Source organism: Colletes latitarsis, chromosome 2 (assembly GCF_051014445.1).
Source record: "Colletes latitarsis isolate SP2378_abdomen chromosome 2, iyColLati1, whole genome shotgun sequence".
NCBI lineage: Eukaryota > Metazoa > Arthropoda > Insecta > Hymenoptera > Colletidae > Colletes > Colletes latitarsis.
The window spans coordinates 12,548,708-12,572,197 of record NC_135135.1 but is presented as its reverse complement, the minus strand read 5'-3'; the positions used below and the strand labels follow the sequence as shown (position 1 = coordinate 12,572,197).

The 23,490-nt window shown below is 36.4% G+C and overlaps 1 protein-coding gene across 23 annotated transcripts in view; it reads right to left on the bottom strand.

The window, feature by feature from the left end:
• Pmca (plasma membrane calcium-transporting ATPase 3) overlaps positions 1-23,490 on the bottom strand; it is a 146,784-nt gene that overhangs the window by 69,479 nt on the left and 53,815 nt on the right. For 19 of the 23 annotated variants that reach the window (XR_013081716.1, XR_013081734.1, XR_013081735.1 and 16 more), the window contains 11 exons: positions 13,411-13,688; positions 13,128-13,325; positions 12,509-12,732; positions 11,589-11,724; positions 11,367-11,501; positions 9,841-9,876; positions 8,176-8,552; positions 6,607-7,091; positions 4,920-5,965; positions 4,230-4,444; positions 3,374-3,525 (listed from right to left, as the gene is read on the bottom strand). Coding sequence is in view for 19 of the 23 variants with exons in the window: in XM_076782853.1 (XP_076638968.1) it covers positions 3,374-3,525; positions 4,230-4,444; positions 4,920-5,965; positions 6,607-7,091; positions 8,176-8,552; positions 9,841-9,876; positions 11,367-11,501; positions 11,589-11,724; positions 12,509-12,732; positions 13,128-13,325; positions 13,411-13,567 (3,161 nt within the window). In the remaining 4 variants the exon portion in view is untranslated. Of the gene's footprint in view, positions 1-3,373; positions 3,526-4,229; positions 4,445-4,919; positions 5,966-6,606; positions 7,092-8,175; positions 8,553-9,840; positions 9,877-11,366; positions 11,502-11,588; positions 11,725-12,508; positions 12,733-13,127; positions 13,326-13,410; positions 13,689-14,647; positions 14,941-15,185; positions 15,343-23,490 lie in introns of those variants that run through there. The other 4 variants (XM_076782849.1, XM_076782850.1, XM_076782851.1 and 1 more) reach the window with 4 other exon arrangements.

The following is a 23,490-nucleotide window of genomic DNA, read 5'->3' as shown; positions in this document are numbered from 1 at the left end:
TTTTTTTTTGACTCTCGTTTGCTTCGTTTCAATCTTTTTTTTTTTTGTGTCGTTAGTGAGCTCGACGCGAGAGCAGCGAGTAATTGCCAATCCCAATTCGCGGGGCGTGAACTGCTCGTCGGAACTTCGACCCCGTGATCGGAACGCTACCAAATTTCCTGACCGTTTCGTCGCCCTGCGTGCCCGCGAATCGGGAGGCAACCTAAGCGGACAGAGAGAAACAGATGCAGAGACGGAAAACCGGTTCAGAAGGAGAAAGGTTGGCTCCGTGCGTGTGATGGACAGATGGGGGTAGAGAGATATACGGTTACCAAGAAAATAAGAACGAAAACCAAAAGGAAGATAGACAGAGGGGGAAGAGATACAGACAGACAGAGATAAGTCGTAACAGCTCCAGCGAAAGAGCAGAGTGATACAGATAAGTGCTAAGCGCAAGTACCACTTATGAGCTACGTCTCGAATTTTTGCTCTGGGGTTTAGACCGAGACGTGTCCGTGAGAACTGATCTGGAGAACCGGCCAGGACTAACCGGTTCGAGCGCGCCGCTAAGAACCCTTGCACCAAAAAAGAAAACGCAAATATATAATGAGACACGAGTGTGCCGTCGGGACGCCGTTCGTTCGTTAGTTGCAACAAACAAGTACGTAGACGTTGGACAGGGTGGTTTTTCGATCATGCAACGACTATGCCTACGATCGGGTGGTCCAGGTTCCGAAGATGCTGTGCGTTTCGGTATCCGAATGAAAGAAAGAAACTCTCTGTTATAAATATCCTTAAATTCTGATCGTCGAGGGTCGTTTCATCGTCTGGGTCAAGCGATTCTATTGTCATTCGTATTCGATTCTCGTTTCTCAACATCGTCATTGGTTCTCTGTAAAACAAAAACAATCGATGATGTATCGTTTATCAAGGATATCTATAAGTTCTCGTGAGTTCCCATTCGGACACCGTGTTGCACCGTTCTACCGATTCTCTGGATGGTCCAACGCGTCTGTACGCGACAAGACTTTGGACGTTCCAGCAGCGATCGGGTCGTTCGACCAGCACTAACGTACAGTTACAGAAGATAAGGGGAGCGAGGGAACATCGGGGAGCAATCATTCCGTCGCGGCTATAGCGACCAATTCGTTTTCGATTGGGCGTCTTAGTGTCTGGGCGTCTAGGGACCATGCTCTACGTAAAGCGATAATGCTAATTCAGTGTAGAGGAGGAGAAAGGAGAGGGTACGAGGGGATAAACATGACTGGCAAAGCAATAGAAAGGACTCGTAGAAAAGCGAGAACATAATCCAACAGAAGCGCTACGCTATACAACTACAATAATGAGTTCCACGATGCATGCCTCCCTTCTATTACACCTTTACACGATACCGATTATGATGATACTTATCTTGACTGAAATAGTATCGTCACGGGTTCGAATTCTGATCGTTTAGACGGTGCTATTGATGTTGCTCGTGTCGTCGTTTTCAAATACGTTGTTGAAATTATGATAACGGCAGGCACTGGTTGTATAACGAAAAGATTGTACGAGTGGTGTATGTATATGGTATACATTCAAAGCTCTTGAGATTAGTATTGAGAGTAACGAAAATGTTTAAAGCGTTATCACGTAGTATTCCTAACCAAAACAAGTATATATTAATATTAATACTAACAACCTGGTGGAATTAAATATACTAAACTCGACACTAATATCCAAAGCCGTGCTCAGTCTCAACAACATGCTATATCAAATATTAGTATTAAATGTAACATACTTCACTTCTAACGCGTTACACATTACTATTAATATTTAATCGGTGATATTCAAACGAACAATATGCTCGATATTAACATCAAGATTTACATATAACATTCGCATAATATTCCTTTATACAACCAGCAACTAGCGTCAAGACACAATCGAATGGTATTACTATATAAATCAATGTAGAATAATCGTGCTGAATTATAGAACAGTATCCAAGTATTAACATATTAATAAGTATTTGTCAATATCGACTGAAGTTCATGCAAAGGCGACTATCGTGTACCAAGGAGGGTCTCGGTTAAAAAACTCAGAAAAGCTACGCGTATGATGTAACATTCGAACCCAAACATGTAAATTAATCGCACGTCAGAATGATCTGAGCAGAGGACACTGATCGCCAACAGTTACTTTGGAACAAGATCGGAAATTGTACGTTCTTAAAAAAGCTCGTGATCCTTTTTCACATGTCCCTGGCGCGACGCGTGTTCCTGTCGCGTCGCACGATGCAAGAAAGCAAGAAAAAAATCCAGTTTCCATATATTAGATTCTTTTCGTTCGTTTAGTAAATGCGTACACGGATGGATTATGCCTGTTTTTAGTCGTGTTAATTCCAAGATGCTTGGTTACGCACGCTGACTTCGGTCGTTCTCGCTTTCGAGTTCGATCGAGAGAAAATCAAAGAGACCAAAAAATAAAATAATAAAAAAAAAGAACGTGTAGAAAGAAAGTAAGGGGGAAAAATAAGGAGTGTACAGAGCGTCCCGTTTGAAACAGGCCGCCTTATATCTTTGCTATTTTAAATACAAGGAAGAAGCATTGCTAGCGAAAGTTGTACGATTTCGAGGTGTACGTAACACGATGGCAATAGTATCTGTTGGTGGAAACGTAGAAGGGATTCGAGAACGAAAATTTTTTTTATGATAAAATTCAGTGAAGCAATAAATTTCGAAAGTAAGGGTATACGAAAAACCCTCGTATTCTAACACTGATTAACTGTATTTTATTATCCGAACGTTCTGTTATTTAAATAAGGCTGATACCATATTGTTTGAATAACAGAACGATCCGACAGTGTTCAGAAAATTGGCGTTCGGATACGGGGAGCTGTACATCTATTTTGAAACTAAGTTTCCGAAATATTCAGTTACTGAAATATAGAAACTCAGATGCGAAAAAAGCATCAGAAAAATAATAGAATATTAATGCAGCATTGGAGGGGAATATCCTAGAAATTAGTCATTTTAAAATAGACGTACCTTAATACTTTTATTTTCGAAATGAATGGTTTTATCGAATTCTGTTATAAAAGAAATTGACCTTCGAATCTTCTTTGCACCACTATTTATGAATACATTATTGCCACCATAATATGTCCTCCGCAAAACCATGCAAGTTTTACAAGCAACGCGTTTTCCTACTGTTTAAAATAGCAAAGATATTAAGACAACTCGTTTCTAACCGAACATCCTATTTACAGGTGGAGCGTATAAATAATTATTCCGGACTTCCTAAATAAACAACGAGCGATCGTTAATCGCCTCGGCTACGCCCGCTGAACCGGACAGAAGTATCTCTCATCATCTATAGACACACTAAATTGGTATACGTGAATATCACTTACGAAAGGATTTTAGGAATCTTGCGCGTAGGAATAGTCGTAACTACTTGGCCCCACAATAGAGTGCCGACTCCGAAGAACAGGCACCACATCCATTGTTCTAAAGTGAGAGCTTTCGTGCTGAACGCCATTTTACCGTATTGTATGATAACTACCTAGAAAAGAGACATACGATTCTGTTAAGAGGACGTAGAAAACAGCGGTCTCGCAGTCACCGTGTAAAAAGGACGTCTCCTTGTGCTTGCGTTTCGTTTCTGCTTGGCTGGAACAATCGGTTCTCCTCTTTCGGTGAACCTATTATCTGTATAATTGATTAGAATTTGCAATCGTCGACGATACAAATAGCTACTTTCCAATTCATCGAACTCCCCTTCTTTTTTGACACGAAGCAAAATAAAGATGTTTCTTTAGTTCTAACGAGACAGACGTTTCCCATGCTTTTGCGAATAGTCTGAACCCTTTGCGATCTTGACCGACTTTTGTAGGCGAGCTGCCGGCTTGTAACTTTTTCTTGGCGACAGGCACTTTTGAAAATAAATGTTATAATAATAAACGAAACGATTCGAGATACCCTTCGACCTTAACGTCACAGTCTGAAATACCTTTTTCACATTTGACAGCAAAGAGTTGGCTCTGATTATGCACACAGACCATCCGACCATAAACAATACAAAAAGTTTATCAAGACGCGATGACTTTATCTTTTCTTGGATAATCTTGATAGGCAAGAAAGTCATTGTTGCAATTAATATAGAGAGAGATATTTCATTGGAAATTTGGCTGCGGCTCTAACATGGTTATCGTATTTGATAATGAAAGAGAACGTGTTGCAATGAAAATAGTAAGTAGCACGAGTTACCTGCGATAGACACGTGCCGATCCAGATAGAATAAAAGATGGGGTTGGTGAATATTCCTTGGAAGACATTACGCTGACCGTGGATTTTCCTGGCGTTAAATTCGTTGAAAAGAGTCATCATGACGAACGTGTTGAAGATGACGGTGAAGTGCTGCGTTGGACCGCCGCCAGCTTGTGCTACCCCTCGGCCTGTTTCGATGTCGAGCATCTTATCACCTATCGATCAGACGTTCATCGTTAGAAGGATGTAGCTCTTGAAGCGTCTTGATGCCTCGGTCATCTCAAAATCCAAAAAGAAATCATTCTCAAATGACGAACATCGACTCGTCGCACGTAAGAATACGTACTACCAAGCTCAAACTTTTGGGTACTACATCTACAGCAACACAACGAACCTAAACGTTTCATTCGTTCACGCATTAATTGGGAAACAAGACACACTGTGTATTTAATATAACGTGTTACGATACTTTTACTGGACGTTTAACTCGTATAGCGTATGTTGGAGCTATTAAAGTACTGAATACTCAAAATACATTGCTACGTTTCTTATCTAGAACTTCCTTCGCGCGGCAAGACGCATACACAAATTTTTGAACAGTAGCACACTTAACTTTTGAGATACTATTTTTTTTTTTTTTTTCTTTTGGATTAAAGATGACTCAAGTTAAAAAGCAGAAAGGATATTTACCAACGAAAAGAAGCATAAAAATAACGGTCAACTGATAGACTGCTTGACCAAGGATGTTCTTCATCATTGTCCTGGAGATGAGTGGTTTCGTGCGACCATACGGTCTGCGAAGAAGAAGATCAGGCGTAGGCAATTCGGTGGCCAAAGCGAGAGACGCTAATGTGTCCATGATTAGGTTCACCCACAACATCTGCACCGCTTTAAGGGGAGAATCTTGCACTGCACATGCTCCGATAAAAGCAACTATAACAGCGACGACATTGACAGTCAGCTGAAACTGCAAGAACTTCGCTATACTATCGTAGACGTTTCTACCCCACATAACTGCTTTCACGATCGAGGAGAAATTATCGTCCGTTAAAATGATATCGGAAGCTTCTTTAGCGACATCGGTACCGGCGATACCCATGGCAAAACCGACATCCGCCTTCTTCAGAGCAGGACCGTCGTTCGTTCCGTCGCCGGTTACAGCGACGACCTCGCGGCTCACGCTCGCTTTACTGTCTATTATGCCTTTCACGAGCGTGTACTTATCCGTGGGCGACGATCTGGCCAGCACTCTCAATTTCGGCCACACTTTGTCCATAAGGTGTTGCTGCACCTCGCCGTTGCTGTCTCTGATCCTCTTGTTGAACTCTTTGCCCTCGAGAATAAGGAAGTCCTCGTTCGGCTTCAAGATCCCGCATTTCAGAGCAATCGATCGTGCGGTATTAATATTGTCTCCCGTCACCATTCGCACGGTTATGCCCGCTTTCTGACACTTCCTGATCGCGTCTGGCACCTCAGGACGAACCGGATCCTCGATACCGACAATGCAAAGACACGTCAGGTTGTTCACCACATTCTCCTCATCGTCCCAATTCGGCTCGTTGTCGATGTGAACTTGATTGATCTCTGCCTTGCCAGGAACGAAGTCGCGATAAGCAATGGAGATGGTACGAAGCCCGTCGCACGCCATTGGTTCGATTACGTTCTTTACCAGACGGTCTTGCATCTCTTTGGTAAATTTCTCCAAATGACCATCGCGACCATATATAAAGGCACATCTGCAACGATGCACACACAACGTTTAATCTACTTTTCTTTCTGCGATGTACCGTTTGCTAATCCTCCACTGGTAGGGTATGATCAAAACGATCCACACTGTTGTTCTTCATCGTATACGATTAAAGCAATCTTTCGCTTAATGTTAAAATTATGTTTTCAATTGTCACAGGGCTCATAGATACACTACATAATAGATCAACGTTAATTAGAATTTTAGTTTACTTAATATACAACAATTCATCATGAGCACTGAGTAATAATTTTCACGACCAAAGAATGATACGATTGATAAACTATGTAATGTGGTACACGTTCTAATAAAGACATTAAAATAACTAGATGTAGTACTTAGAAAAGACAGAAAAACTCCGTGAAAAAGACGCGTTAAACTCCGATATCAATGTACTTACAGAAATACATGTTTACCTTTCTCATATTTTTCCACGTGAAATTCTTCCCCTCCCCCAACTAATTTGAGAAACACTGCATTAACGCAAGAACGTTCGTAAAAATAATTATATAACGCGACGAACGCGTATTTTCATTTGGGTCAAACTAGTACCAAATACATATCGATTAAGTCCATCCTACCAGTTTAGGGCTAGCAATGGTATTTCTTTACGAACGAACTATATCGTACTTCTTCATGATGATCTCGGAAGCGCCCTTGGTGAAAAGCCTATATCCACCACCTTTCCTCGGAACGACGGTAGACATGCTCTTCCTAACGCTATTGAACGTGTACACCCGCGTGAAGGTTTCCTCAGGTTGATCGTCTCGTATCGTCTGATAGTTCATGCCCAGGGCTACTACGAATCCAAGTAAGGCACATTCGGTTTTATTGCCGACTTGAAGCGGCAACTCTGTAGGGTCTTGCGAGGGCATTATTCTGGATGTGTACGCCGAATTAATAGAGATAGCTTGTATTATATAGTTTCCAATGTGGCTCGGTATGTCCGAGAACTTTGGAATCGTCTTACTCATCTTCTCGCATATGTACGAATTAACGACGGTCATCCGATTGGTTGTCAGGGTACCAGTCTTGTCCGAACAAATTGCAGTAGCGTTGCCCATCGTTTCGCAAGCGTCCAAGTGACGTACCAAGTTGTTGTCTTTCATCATTTTCTACAATACACACGAGAAAGAAATTCATGTATTACTTTTCTTTTTTTTTTTATCGAATTGCTAAGGAACGAAAAGATTGAAAAATTGCAATCATGAATTTCTTCCCTCCCCTTAATTTAGTAACAAACTTTACAAATCTTTGACGGGACAAAAACTGTTTCCTACTCAAGTTAATTTAAGAACCACCTTAAAAGATCATCGATCATCGAGGTGTCCAGTGTCTTAAGAGCTCCAACAAACTATAAAAAATACACCGTGTTTCACTTATCTCTGACACCTGTTTCATTCTCCTGAATTGCTTAAGCTTTAGATGTGCAAAATAGGGCTTAAACCAGTGGTTTTTAACCTCTGGTCCGCGGACGCCCGAGGGGGCCGTAGATAGATATCTGAAGATGGATAGACTAGCACGTAAAAATATTTAATATGTTTTTTCGATGCATACATCATGATAACTAAAATAACTATTTCGATTCAATGTTCTCAACTTAACATTATGTCTTGTATAAAAAAGGCACAAGCTTTCTTAGCTAAGCTACTGATGCAGAAGAGAAGCGTAGAGGTTGACGTCTTTGGAAACTTTCAAATGCTAATAGAAGTACTTTGCTAACACGGAGTTGAAATCTAAAATTCTATAACAACATCCTTTCGAAAAACGAATTTTGTAAACACCTAGAAACACTATAGAACTTTTTCACTAATTATTCTGATTTCGATGGTGTTAAAATTGAACGTGGATCCACAATCCTTTCCTGTCTAATATGAATTCTACCGAGGATGCAGACCTAGTCAAGGATAAACTCGCTGACATTAAAACCAAAAATTTGCTAGAATTGAAACTAAACAAGTTCTGGAGGATTCTGATTTAACTAATATTTAAGAATATTATTCTGAGTAATATTGCACAGGAGTCCAAAAAAAAAAGGGTTAAGAACCACTGGTCTACATAGATATCTACTAACCCTGACACAAGAATAAATAAATAAAAACGTTTTCTAGTTTTTAGTCTACCCTTCGTAAAGTCCATCCCTTAAACCCAAAATCTGGCTATTGTCGGATAACGGAGAATGATTATTTGAATAATTACCTTAACGGAATAAGCGAGAGACAAGGTGACAGCTAGAGGAAGACCTTCGGGAACGGCGACTACAAGTACCGTTACACCAATGATCAAATGTCGTACTAGATCACCAGCATATTTATTTTTCCAAGTTTTCCCCTCCATGACAAACGTCGTTACGCAGAACTGAATGACTAGAATGACAACGGTAAGCACTGCTATGGTCGAGCCGGCGTAACCGATTTGTATGGCGAGTTTAGTTAGCTTGGCTTGGAGAACACTTTTCTCCTTCTTTCCTTCACCTCCACCCCCTTGGCTGGCTGCTTGGTGGTTCTCCCCGCCCTCGTGTTTGCCCCCTCCTCCACTTACATGGCTGTTTCCGGTTATTTCTGCAGCTTCATCTCCTTTATTTACAACATATAGATTGGTCTGAGTTTTTTCGGAAATGCTGCTTCGAAGCTCGATGCCTGCGCTTTTCTTCGTTTATTACGTTTAGTAAAAATAGCTTGTAGTACTTGTCATTTTCTCTAATATTGACAATAGTACAAGGCACTGCAAAGTAGTAGTCATTTGCAAAAATAAGAAAGTTATGGATTTAATTATTACCATCTTCTTTCTTAACGAAATTATTAACACTAGATTTACGAAATCCGTCAATATGGCGGGTGTTAGATTCCATGCTTAAAGTTACAGAACTCATAAACATTATTCGTTAGCAATTTATGTTAAATTTTACCCAAATTAAAAAAAAAAAAAACACATTTTAATCTAACCATCAACGTGACGACTTTCAATAAAAATATGTGCAATTAATGCCCGTAAATCTAGCGTTAATAATCCAATAATGTTCGATAGCTATCCTTCTTCTAGGTTGATCTGTTATGAAACATTGGATTCGACACAGAGTATTGTTAGATTATCTAATGGTGGTCACTCGCAGGAATCGAACTCTTCCAAACAGTTACAACTAAATTACACTTATACTTTCTAATTTTGTACCACGATATTGGTGACTAATATTAGTATAATCAGTATCTACCGAAGAAAGGGAAGAAGAAATATAAGTAGTACAATAAGCTGGCGAAAAGAGGATAATAAAGAAATGGTTAAAAGGCATAACAGTTACATTTTAAAAACACAGATGTGTAAAAATCATAGATCTAAAAACTATGGCTAAAATGCAGAAGAACAGAAGCTGTACAGAATTAAGTAGTCCGCAAAATTCATTAAATATATAAATCGCTGCTGTTGAAACACTTAGAGATGGTGATAGAAAGTACAGAGAAGCACGGATGAGACAACATTGTCTCTCTCTTTGTAGAAATCTTTCTGTTTATTTTGCACAAGAACAAATGGACCACACAGATGAGTAAGATCTGTCGTAAAAGTAAAAGATTGATTTAATGAACACAAAGATTATCCAAAGTATAGACAAATAGGCCATAGAGTGTGCAGTAACATAACAGACAGAGTGAAAAGTCAAAGATTAAAAATCAAAAGATTTTCAAAAATAATTATACGATTTCTCATAATGCGTGTGTATTTTATATATGTTTATATATAAAAATAAGATAAAAAAAAAAGAAGAAGAGAAATAAACTAAATACGCGCGCGTGCTCATTGAATGTACACGTACACGCTTAACACCGAAAAATGATGGACAGTAATAATTTATGATAGTACTTTATTCACCTGTTAATGACTTCTTCTTCCGCTGCTTCTTAGCCTCTAGATAAAAAAATGCATGCAAAACAAAATCGATTAGCAGTCTATCTAAAAATGTAATATGCCAGTCGTAAGTTACGCCATATTCGTAATTTTATATTTTCTATTCTAAGTTCTGTTTCTGGTTTCGTGAAATGCTTAATTCTAAGTGAACCGGCCCAGAAGGTTTATACTCTGGCCGTTCAAACAAGACGTGGGCTACGTTACTCTATTAATTCACTCCATCTGAACAGCGTGTTCAGCGAAGTGTGTAAAAAAAACATTCTGCAACACTTAAAGGGCCTTCCAGGTTGTGCAACAACAAAAGACATACACAACAACGTAAATCACAAAAAAGCATACCGTGTTTTTGCCTATTTACTTCTTCATTATAACTTAAGAATGGTCCTCGCTATTAGAGTTAGGTACTCGATGTTTTATAACAATAAATTTTATCGGGAGAAATATTAATTTTAGAAAATATTTAATATTTCTAAGCTCGTCTATACAATACTAACGATACTTCAGTTAAACATATTAAAATATTTTTCATGTTTTTTATTCTTTTCTCGAATAGCGAGGATCGATCTTTGCGCCATGATAAGGGTAAAAATTATTCCTAAATCATCCAATAAAACAATTTTGTACACAAATATGTAAGACAAAGATACGAACATTTACAACCAAATATGCAGACTAATGTAAATATCTCGAGAAGTTGTATAAAGTGATCAGGTAATAATGAAATAACAAGAGCTAGAATTAACGTACCATACTTAACCATCCTTAATATTTAAAAATTTGAATAATGTCTCAATTTATTAAATTTGTTACTTTCTTTTCGAAACGCACGGAATATTTATTCTACTCCTTTCATTCAACATGATTATGAATAATTTTTCATATATAGAAGCAAATAAATCAACATACAAGTATCTTTTTCAAATACTAATTAGCAAATAGTTCAAACATTATTTGAAGGTATTGCAAACGCATGCCAAGAAAACATAAGGTCATAAATACCTAAAAATAAATTCACAAAAAGAAAAAAAAAAAAATTCACACTAATTCAAAATAAATACCATGCGTCACCTGTTGTTTCTCTACGTTTATTTTTGTACTTTGTATCATGCAGAACTTTCCTACTACCAGCTACTACTCTTGGTCAATTTTCTCGCGCATAATTAATAAATAAATTTCCCTGTAATTTATCTATCTAACAATTCCTATTTTCTGTGCCAGAAAAGTAGCAGGCTGAAGAAACTTTTAATATACTGTAATGGTATAAAATTCATAAACTATGCCATTCTCAAAACAATTTCATTAAATTGAAATGTTTTGTTTCCTAAAGGGTTGTAAGATAAGCATAGTTTGACAATCGGTTCGATTATTTTCGGTATATTATTTTCAAAATGGCAATCTATAGAAACTATACTACTTCAGTCATCCCCAGCTTTTTGAAACCAACAGACATCTGACATTGAATGCTATCCGCTAAAATGAAGTCTACATACCCTTCTTCATCTTCTTAATTTCTTGTTCTTGATGATCAACGGCAGCACCCAACAAAGTAAAGATAATACCAGCCTGTGAGTTAACACCTACTGCAGTTACTAACATTTTTCCAGAACCCTCCATCACGTGTGTACCTTTTGAAGAGAATTGTGATTGCAACGACAGCGTAACTTCAAATAAATCGCTATTCTAAGCTCGATCTGTGGAATAGAACTCCTCACCTGAGAGTACCATAGGATCAAATGATCCCCCTTTTTTAACATGGTCCGACTCTCCAGTTAAACTGGATTCATCCACTTTGAGATCGTTGCTTTGTATAAGAACACCATCTGCTGGCAGCAGGTCTCCATACTTTATCTGAATTGCAGATCGTCCAATTTAAGGAAGACCTTCTTTATTATTTGACACAAAAGAAAATGATATTTGCTACTAAAATAATGTTTGCTAGTCAAAGTTGATTAGCAATGTATAAAACATTTTGATAAATCCTTAATACACCAAAATATGCTCGTAAAGTTACCAATTTTAAATGTCAAGTACAGAAAACCCGTATTTTACACATTTTAGTGATTTTCTATTTACGTGTAATAATCTGTTTATAATACACCAATAAAAACCTGTGAGTACACTTTTAATCCCTTGGCAGTTTCGTTATTTTAATGAAATCGCTCCACAAAATCCCTATTTCACCGAAAGTAAAGATTTACAATTTTCCTAGACACTCGTCACATACGTAAAATGTCATTTGTTGTTTACCAAATTCCAAATTATTATTACACAACAAAAAATGATTACAGAAACCCGTGATTGTCACAGGCTAGTTAATGTGCGAGCGTCGGACTCGCCCGTGACTGACAAGGGGTTAATTGTGTATTCTTTCTGTATTTTGAGACATTTCTTTGGCTAATAAAATTCATTAACTTAGAAAATATAAATGTTTCGCTTAATTAGGGGTGTGAGAGAACCCAAAATATCGGGTCGGGACGGGTACCCGAAAGTTTCGAGGAGTCGGAATTCTCGAAAGAGTCGAGATTCTCGAAATAATCGAGATTCTCGACCCGACCCGACTCGACCTTTTTTCGATTCGTCGCGACCATCGGGTTCTCGCACACCCCTGTATTTAATATAATCATACACATACCTGACATATATCACCAACAACTATGTCGGACACAGAGATCTGTTTGACTTCCCCTTGCCGAATGACCGAGAATTTATGTTCCCCTTCTATCCGACTTTGGAGGCCCCTAAATTGTCTTTCCTTAGAATAATCATTGAAAGCTGTTACTAATACCACCACAATCACAGAAATTAATATAGCAAGTCCCTCAATCCAACCATATTTTGCTTCATCATCTTCCATTGCTGAAAGTTAAGAAAAAAAATGTTGTGTGAGTCTTTTTTTCCTTATCCAGAAAATTTTCTTATCTTAGATTTTATACAATCTAAGAGATTTCGTGTCATGATTAATTCCTCTAGATATATAGGGTTATATCAATACACCATCAATTCATCAACATAAATCTACTCTACACAGTTATTAAATACATATTGTATACACATATACAGTGAATTTACTTGTCCAGACATTATGTAATAATATGTTATGAAATGTGAAAAATATATCTTTACCGTGTATGATATCAATACTACTGTTATAAGTATATAAAATCTAAGTATTAGTGTGCTTCTTTTCTTGTATCCAGTGATTAAGAAATATCAATAAAGATATGATTATATATATCAGAGTTCACACTTACAATTTTCCTCTTCATCGGCAGGATGATAAAAACTAAGACCTAACGAAACCAATGCTGCTACTTCCAAGATGATTAACGTCACATCTTGCAAAGCTTCCCACACTAACTGTAGAAAAGTTTTTGGTGGTTTTGGTGGTATTGAATTCGAACCAAATGTGTCACGTCTGTGTTGGATATCTGCCGCTGATCCACTGAGACCTGCATGGCAAAAATATTTTCTGTTACAAACTTTTCGTAAATGTTAAACCAATTAATAAAAATGCACAATCAACAAGAACGTTACCTTCACTGGGTGAAGTATATAATTTTTTACAAATCTCCTGCACACCACCATAGCTATTGATTTTATTGACACCTTCATGTCCTCGGTTATCCATAAGCTCACGAAGTTGCTTGAGAGAGATACCATATTTGGCCGGTCGGCCATCTATTGTTGCCATTTTGCTTCGTCCACCGACGTTGGCCTAAGCCAACTCTACTACGCTTCTTTACACTAGCAGCTCGTATTATTCTCTGGTGTCACTGACACCACTGGCCTCCAGGATATTGGAGGACCAATAGCTGAAACACAAAAAAGAAACAACTTCAAAACTTTTGTATTCAACATTATTTAAAAATGATTTTATCTTTCGTGTGTAAAACTGTCCTATTTGTGTACATACTGATTACATATTTTTATCATTGACCTCTTATAGGAACTGATTCATAAACTATTGATTAGCATATAAGCTAAATATCTGATTCATACATATTTCCATAGCTGTGTCATTCCATGATAATCATATTTGTAGGCATTTCATTGAAAGTTTACCCATCATTGTTAAAAAAAAAAATCAAATAATGATTATAAATATGAACCTTATTCCACAGCAATCCCTTAACAACATTAAAGCAAACAATTTGTAACACTTAAATCACAAACACAAACAATTCAATTTTAAGAAGAACTTTCAGCAACAACCCACAGAACATTCCATTCTGCCAAGTATCAGACACACACAACCACAGTGAATCCTGTAACTGTAGAGGTTATGCATAACTTGAACAAACCAACAAATAATTTTTTAAATGCGTTTCGATGATCGGGAACTGGACTAGAAACGACATTTCTATTACGCGCGAACGCCTTCCGAAGACACAAGAGAAAACTCGAGTCGATGAACTAAAAAATTCTACCGACTCGTTATTGGCGATGATTCAGATCGACGAAAAACGCGTAGGACACGACGGTTAAATCATTGTCCATATTCACGAATTTGAGAAATCAAGACACAATTCCTGACTGTCAGTAAACGCCGACACGTTTTTGAGGTTATGTACCCTAACGAACGAGTCGTTACTGAGAGACTCCCCACGACGACGAAAGAACCAGACGTTTACTTCCGAAATTATGTCACGGCGAGGAAGAATAACGGGACCGACCGATTGAACGGGCATCGACGATAGACAATCTAAAAATAACACTGACCGCGGAACAGAGACAGAGCGATGACAGGGAGGAAGAGAGAAAATCCGTTTACCTTCTGGTGACAGTCTACGAGTTGACGCGGACAGCGGATCGCGAATTGGCATGCAAACCGATCTCTCTTCACCAGTACGGGCCTTGGAGCTTCATTCTTCCCTGTCGACCTCTTTGAACGTTGGAAACCTACTTGCCACACAACCAGTAACAGCGAAACCTGATCGCCTCGGAAAGGCGTGTTAAGTGAAATAAGCCATTAGCAAAGTGGTAATCGATTCGTGTTGCCCTCTAGCCGCTCACACGCGTACTGCGCGAAGTTTCACTATTTTCCTCGTTTTCTCCTGTCCAATGCTGGATAAAACAACATTCGTAACACATAAATGAAAAAAATTCGATTCGAATTCAACGTTTATTACGATGTCTAATAATTGCTTCGAATTGCAATTAAAAGTTTCGTAATATTTATATTAATACGATTTCGCGAAGTAATTATGTAAAATAGTAATTGGACGCCCTTGACGATCCGTAATATCGAAATCGAATCGTTCTTTTAGATTTATATTTTTACGCGGAATAAAAATTCTATGAAATATTACTCTCGCACAGGATCGAATCAATTTGTCAGCGAATAAATCACCCCGGTGTGAAATCTTTTATCGTCACGGCACGTACGTTTCGTAATATGCGATTTACAATATCGCGAAACATGGAATGCGATGCAAAATACAACAGAGCCGACACATCGCACGTCGAGTCTCGCGATGAACTGAGTTGATCGCGCTCCCTGCACATTTTCACTTGGAAAGTTCAACCTGATTCATTCATCGCGTTTACGTAATTTTTACTCACAACTCTATTTTCATCCTATTACAACTCAGGCTACCCGCTAAACAACTGGTTTTAGTTGCGAGTTCCTTTTGCAACGAGCACGATAGGCGTGACAGGCAATGGGACACACAAGAATTTGCGATGACCTAATCAAGGTGATCGCATAAATCGTTCAATTAATTAATTAACAACAAATTTGTCGGAAAAATGAAGTCACACTCACGTTTTTTCATCTTTTCAGTTACGATTAATGATCCAATCTTCTCATAAACATTTTGTTAACACGTTCACTGCCATACTAGTTTTCCATGTCTAAAAATGGCGTTGACATTTGTTCAAGTTATAGTACGAATATTAGAAAGTTACTATTATTATTGTTTATTACAATGCGAATATTAGTTATTTTATAACGTGTCTTATGCCAGTATTGTTCAAAATTTTGCAAATATATGTGTTATCGTTGTACACGATTTTAAAGTATGTCGTGGACTTGAAATGCCGGTCACCGGTGGCCACCATTAAGCTTATTCGATAATCAACAAATTATTGTTTTCACGTATAATATTTTTTCGTAATGATTTTTAAACAACGTTTGATTTTCCATCAAGTATATATTTGTTATATTTTTATACGCTTTTCGTATATCAGTCCTGTTCCTGCGAACGAACTAAATACAAGGCTTCGACGACTGCTTCAATTTTTCATTTGTAATAGGACAACACGGCGTCGTGTTTAATAATCGACGTTCTCTTTCATTTGTTCTTGCTCGATAGCCTCTTCTGTTTAAAGAGCGTCGTTTAACTAAAAGGAATTGTCTCAAAAGCGGTCAGAGGCCATTTCCTTGGCCGCGTGGAGAAGAGAGATACTTTCTGTTCTATATTTCGGGTTGGAAGAGAGGTAACGTGTCGATATTGTTGATTGAGCTGAAGAGCCACAGTCGATACGAGGCAAACAGAGCGGCAAAGCAAGAGAACTGAAGAGAGAGAGAAGAAACGGAATCCTTTTGCCGTCCAATTCGAACTATTTTCGTATTTTCACGCGGATTCCCTTCTATTGTTTACACTCGTTCAAGCTCTCGAACCGACGATGGCGGCGAAATCGAGGAAAATTCTCGTTATCGAGAGAACTCACAAAGCGTATGGAATCTTCCTAACCGTTAAATAGTCACGTCCGAGGCTATCATGATATTATTTATAAATATAGTTGTTCTAACGCAACATTAAAAATAAACTTGTAATATTATTAGATCCTCCGCCGCAACACAAATAGAAAACAATAGACTACAATGGCTAGACTGAGATCCGGATATACCAAAATTACTCGTGAATATTTCATTAACCGATTTGAGAGATACATACAGAATAAGCGTGTTTTCACTAATTTGATTAAATTTAAAATCAAAGATTTGTCCACTTACTCGAATTTTTTTCTCGAAAGTGCGTAGGATTTCTGGTATAGGTCTATTCACCAAAAATGATTGTAATTGAGCCCCACAATCGTAAATAATTTTTCCAGAATGATTTGCAACTTTTTGAAATTTCAGGGGAACCGGAATGTCAGGGTCAGACATTGTACTTTCGGTAAAGAATTTTTTTCTCGAAAATGCGTAGGATTTTGTGGGTACATGTAATGACAAAAAATGACTGTAATTGACCCTCCTTGTTAAAAATAATTTTTTTAGAACAATTTGAAATTTTTTAATTTCGTCTAAAAATTTCAGTACTCGAATTTTTTTCTCGAAAGTGGGTAGGATTTCAAGGGTATGTGTATTCACCAAAAATGATTGTAATCGACCCCCGCAACCAAAAATAATTTTTTCAGAATGTTTTAAAATTTTTTAATTTAATTTTTTAATAACTTTTTAACGAAGCCTCAATCAGTAAATTGATATTCTTGACTTTCATTTTGGCCTCTAGAATCTTCCATTAAAATTTTTCCCAGAGATGGCAGAACACCCTGTATAATGTATAGTTAATGTTATAAATATTAGTACAATTATTCCTATGCTTTTAGTGAACGTTACTTGGAAAAAGACATGTTTAAATTAAGAAATAAATGTTACTGATATAAGCAGTACTTCAGTTCACTGTTGACTGACTCGATTAAGAACCTGAGATCAATTCACATATATTATTTATGAAATATCAATTAATATTATTTTTGAATTACTATTTGAAATAAAATTTGCCCGTTTCTGGTCTGAATGTACCGTACGCCTTTGTTCCAAGGGAACTAATCACGCGTGTTTGCCCAGCTAATGCACTTGTCGTTGCTTTTGCGATCGCGAAAATAAAGGCCACTCTTTGTCATCCAAGAACAAATACATCGAGTCCCCGAACTTCGCATTACAAGTCGTAGTGTGCTGTGTAAAGTAAGAATGCACTGTATGTTTTGTAATCAGAGAATTCTTGTCCCTTCGAAGCTCAACGTAACGAATTTTTCGACACAGATGGTGACTGCAAAAGATTCACCCACACACATACACTCACACACTATTACTTCTCGGAAGCTTGCACCAAAAAGGGAAAGTAACAAAAACGAAGTTAGTATTGGTGGATCGTGTCTCGAATGTAATTATCGGATAACTAACCAATGGACAGCACGAAACTTTACAATGTCAGTAAAGCACAACGCAAACTCGGTGTAATCATTATCTCGATCCACACCACACTGCTGTGCACAATTGCAATCGAACTACTTCAGGAATTACAATTACAAAATGATTGAACCGCCATCGTATCTCGTAATTACAAGTAGAATGTAAATATAAAAGTAATACAAATAAATTGGATTAATCGTGAACTACGATGCAATCGAATTACAATTACGAATTACTAAATAGGAACTTCAAACAGAAAGCAATTATTGCGAGTAAGAAACAGGCTATTATTCATACACTATTTAAAGACTTTCCCAAAATTTAAAGAAAAATGTTACAAAAATGAATAAAATTGGACAACAAATGTTTATCTATCGTGTGTTGTAATTGTTACTATTACTCTTCCTTTTAATCCATTTGAGTTTTCAGAATGAATTGTTTATGCAATAATTACGAGATTCCTTTCAGAAGAACTTCATTTCGCTTTGATTACTATAATTACAAGTCACAGCACGTTAGCTTTGTTCTATGACAAATCGAGTTCTGTCATCGCGTTCCTTTCATATTTATTCTTGCGTTTGTTTAATTGAAAAATTATATCGAGTAGCGGATGTTCGAACGAGATTTTTCGTTTTCGAGCACGAGTATGATTTCTTGATTATTTTCCATTATCGATCTAGTTAGAGTCGCTTATATACAAATATAAAAATATCTCATTAGAATAGAGATTAATTTTAAAAAATAATCGCGATTTTATTCCACGCTTTTTAAAATTACTGTATACAGGGTGTTCGGCCACTCCTGGGAAAAATTTTAATAGGGGGTTCTAGAGGCCAAAATAAGACGAAAATTAAGAATATCAATTTCTTGACTGTGGCTTCATTTAAAAGTTATTAACAACTAAATTAAAAAATTTCAAATCGTTCTGGAAAAATTATTTTTAGTTGCAGGGGTCAATTGCAAGCATTTTTGGTCAACAGACACACCCCCGAAATCCTACTCAGTTTCGAGAAAAAAATTCCCTACCGAAAATATAATTTCAGGCCAGAAATGTCTGCCCGAATTTTCATGCGAATCTTTAAAACGTCATAACTTCTGAACGGATTGGACGATTTTAATGTTTAAAAAAGCAAACTACGCGTATTTTGGTGGAGAATATGTACAAATCGCAAAAATATTCGAAAAATTGGTCCTTAACCCCGCAAAATGAGAAAAACCCCATAAAAATGGTCCAATTTTCAAACAGCCATAACTCCTACAATTGTGAATATATTTAAATGAAACTTTTTTCTGAAGTAGAGCTCATGGGTACCTACAGAAAAGTATTAGACAACTTTTCTATAGGGTGTCAAACAAAATTACTAAAAATGAAAAACGAATTTTTAAGAAAAATCGACAGGGGGTAGGTGCTTAAATTTCTCGGCGAAAAAAAAAAATTTCGAATCGTTCTAAAAAAATTATTTCTAGGTTCTAGGGTCAAGTACAATCATTTTTGGTGAACACACATACCCCCTAAATCCTACGCACTTTGGAGAAAAAAATTCAGTACGGTCGGAACTTTAAACGTTAATAACTGTTTAACGAAGCCTCCATCAACAAATTGGTATTCTTGATTTTCATCTTATTTTGGTCTCTAGAATCCCCCATTAAAATTTTTCCCGGAGGTGGCCGAACACCCTGTATACAAATATAAAAATATCTCATTAGAATACAGATTAATTTTAAAAAATAATCGCGATTTTATTCCACGCTTTTTAAAATTACTGTATATAATTAAGAATCGTCGATCTCGTAGCAAATTTCAACGAAGAAATAGCGGTCGAGAGTGTGTTAAGATCGTCTCTGGACAATTTTCTCATTACTTCAATACCTTTACACTGTTCTTAGCGAAAGGTGAAATCACGAACGGTCTGTTTGATTTATTCGTTTGTCGCATGTTAACGTCGAAATTAAAAGGAGACGTTGCGTTGATGGAGATTGAGTCGAGCAAATATAAAAAGGAGAGAGAAAAGAAAGAAATTTAATCTCCTTATGCCCATTACTTCTCATCTAATTTACTTTAAGTGCTCCTTGCTCGATCCGTGTCGTGATTTCGGAGATAGCGATCCCGCGATTATAATCGACACCGGGAGTCGAATTAATCGGAGCCTCTTGCAATCGATGCGATTTTAAAACTATTAAATAGCAATGGTCGATGCTGTAAACGAACAGATAACGGGACACTCGTGGGATTACGATCGTTTCTATTATTTCAAGTCTCGATTATCAGCCACCGTTCGATAAAAAGCGAATGATTATGAGAGTATGTTAATGACTGATAAGTGTTATCGGCGAAATCATCGTTTCTAACGTGACTAATAATATTGCAAGGCATCGACAAACATTATCGAATTTTGTAATCTACCAGAACGAAACAGAAACGATTAAGGAGTCTGTTTGGCTTGGATATAATAAAAAATCAATTTCTTTTTTACATACTTTCTAAAGATTAAAGTGCTAAAAGCATTACCTTGTACAGATTGCGACGCACTTCGAATAACTAGCAATATTATAGGATTTTGGACCGAACTCTCAACATTTTATAAATTGACGAACATAGATTTGAAATTTAACGAGCATATAAATAGAAGTTCTATCGTTCGGAATTAAAAACAACTTGATATACGTACGTATATGTCGATATAAGTTCCAAAATTTGGTGACAAAGTCGAAGTTTATTTTAAAAGCTAGCTGCACGATAATAGTCTCTTTGATTGTTTGTTTTAACATGGTTAAAATAAATGTTACGTTAACAATGTATATAAGTCTTTTGTATGTATCGTGCGCTACGAAATTAATTATTTATACTCGAGAAAATTCTCGTAACTTGGAAGAACCTAAACTATGTTCGAAATATAAGATTTCATAAATATCAATCAATTTTTACTGAAAAGTAATTAGATAGATAAACCCTTTAACTTTTTCTGTTGTAATGATTTCATATTGCATCGCTAAACTTGAGCCACGTAAGTGTCCTATTTAAACTTCTCAATGACTTCATTTGACGTCATTCGCGTTTAAAGATATGATAAATAGTGACATCTTAGTGAGTCATTAGTTCCGTTCAGAGCTGGATAAAGTAGTATTTTAATTAGTAAATAGTAAATATTTTATTTTAAATCGTATTAAATTATTTCTGTTACGCGGTAAGAATATTTCCAATTATGAATAATTCATTTTGTTGAGACAATACGTCATTGGGCAACGTGTACACGAAAAACAATTATGTTTATCGTTGAAATAATATTTCTGGTTCTTATATACTGTAATACAGAATTTCTAAATATTCTTCACTAAAACACGCATTGTTCACACTTTGAAACATTAAAATCCCCCCATTTGTTCAGGAGTTATGATGCTTCGAACATATACATGAAATTTCGAGGAAACATTTCTGGCCACACATTATATTTTCGGTAAGGAATTTTTTTCTCCAAAATGTGTAGGATTTCGGGGGTATGTCTATTGACCAAACATGATTGTAATTGACCCCCGCAACCAAAAATAATTTTTTCAGAACGATTTGAAATTTTTTAATTTCGTCGAAAAATTTCAGCACCCTTTTTTCCTAAAAATTTGTTTAAAGTTTGAATTATGAATAAAAGCAATGTATTTATTTTTCTGTATTTTACAATACAATATTGTACAATATATAAAGCTATTTTTATCTGTTATTTTGCTCTAAAGTTTAGAATTTGGAGTATTTAAATAAAGTAATATGCAACTATGTGAACAGAATCGTTCATGATTTTGATAATGCTCTACCGAGATACGAACGATCCGATGGCAATTTCGTTTAAAGGAACGCGACAAACAGAAAACGACAAAGAAGCGTTGTAATGTCATTGACAAACAAGCCTAGTGAAGAGATAGGATAAGGCAAACAAATCTAGAAGAAAAGTGAGATAAGTGAGACTTATATTTTTGTAAAGAAATATAAGATTAGTATGAAAAAATGTCAAGGATATCCTTGGACAAGGAAATTCGTTAAATAACAAATTGTGTACCTTTAAACACATTGCATCGAAAGATTGAGAAATATACAAGGTTGGCCCAATGACTGCCTCGAATATCGTTCGAACACCATTCGAATAGAATATTATTATATTCTTTCAGAGGTAATTTTTATATTGTGAGAAATGAGAAATCGGATTATATTTCTCGGGGATTCTCAAGACATTAGGGTAAATATTTTATTTGAAACTTTTATATCAAACGAAACGAAACACATCTATATTATATATATTAAAATGATTTCTTGAAAAACACAATGGGCTGACTATTTTGTGAAAAATTCACTAACTATAACAAATTTTTTTTGGTTTTGAGTGGAGGATGGTTCAGTTGTATGTAAGAAATCCACCATATTGGAATTTTCTTCGTTAAAGTTCGAAAATTTTCTTTTTGATCGATGTTAAATTCTTTAAGGCTGTCTGCTATCATTAATTGTTTTTTTTTAACGATAATAAAGATCTAAGCTTTTCAAAATCATGGTTAGTATCAGATTTTTCGTAAAATCTGTTTAGAATTTGTTTTGTATAATTTGAATAAATGTATCTTTTTGAAATTCTTGGAAAATACTGAATTTTTCGAGAAGCAGGAAATAAACAATTGTAAAATGTCTCGAGAAATTCTCGAAAAGAAACACTAGCGTCGTTAATCATTTTTTCTCAGGCGTTTTTTTCTTATTTCTTTTATTTTGTTGAGATTTCAAGGCCACCTAAATTTTATCGAACGACACGCTATACTTTTTTTTAAATTCTTAGTAGAATAGCGGATGTTCAGACGATTTCAACGATCTCTAATAAAATGGCTTCTGTGCGAACAAATATTAATTCAAGTGTCTCTTATAATGTAAAAATCATTGTTTTGTTCTCTCATTTATTGTTAACGCGTTCACTGCCACACCAGTTTTACATGTCCAAAGATGTCCTCAACATTTGGTCAAATTATAAACACAGAAACATTCGATAACTCAATGGTGAATTTACGTTACAATATTCTAAATTGAAGTAACGTTATTTACAATTTTACAAGTATTAAGGTTCTTCCATCGTAAACAATTTTGCAATGCGTTGTAAGTTCAAATTGTCGGTCACCGGTGACCACCGGTGGCAATCGTGTTAAATCGCCTAAATATCCTCTATTTTACTAGGAATAAAGTACGCAAAAATATCACTCGTATATGCGATAAAATTCACAGAGGAAATATTAAAATTCTCTTTCCGCTCGAGGGCTAGTCGCGATTCGAGCAAATTTTCCGAAAAAAATTGAAAAAAGGATGATCGCGGTCCGGAAGCTTGCGCTCGAAAATCGAATGGAACAGCCTTACTGGTTACGAAGAGTGATAATTAAGCTGCGGAACACGCGAGATTTACAGCACATAAGCATTTGCATGCATTTGTGCATTCGTATGCAATTACTCGTGCAATACG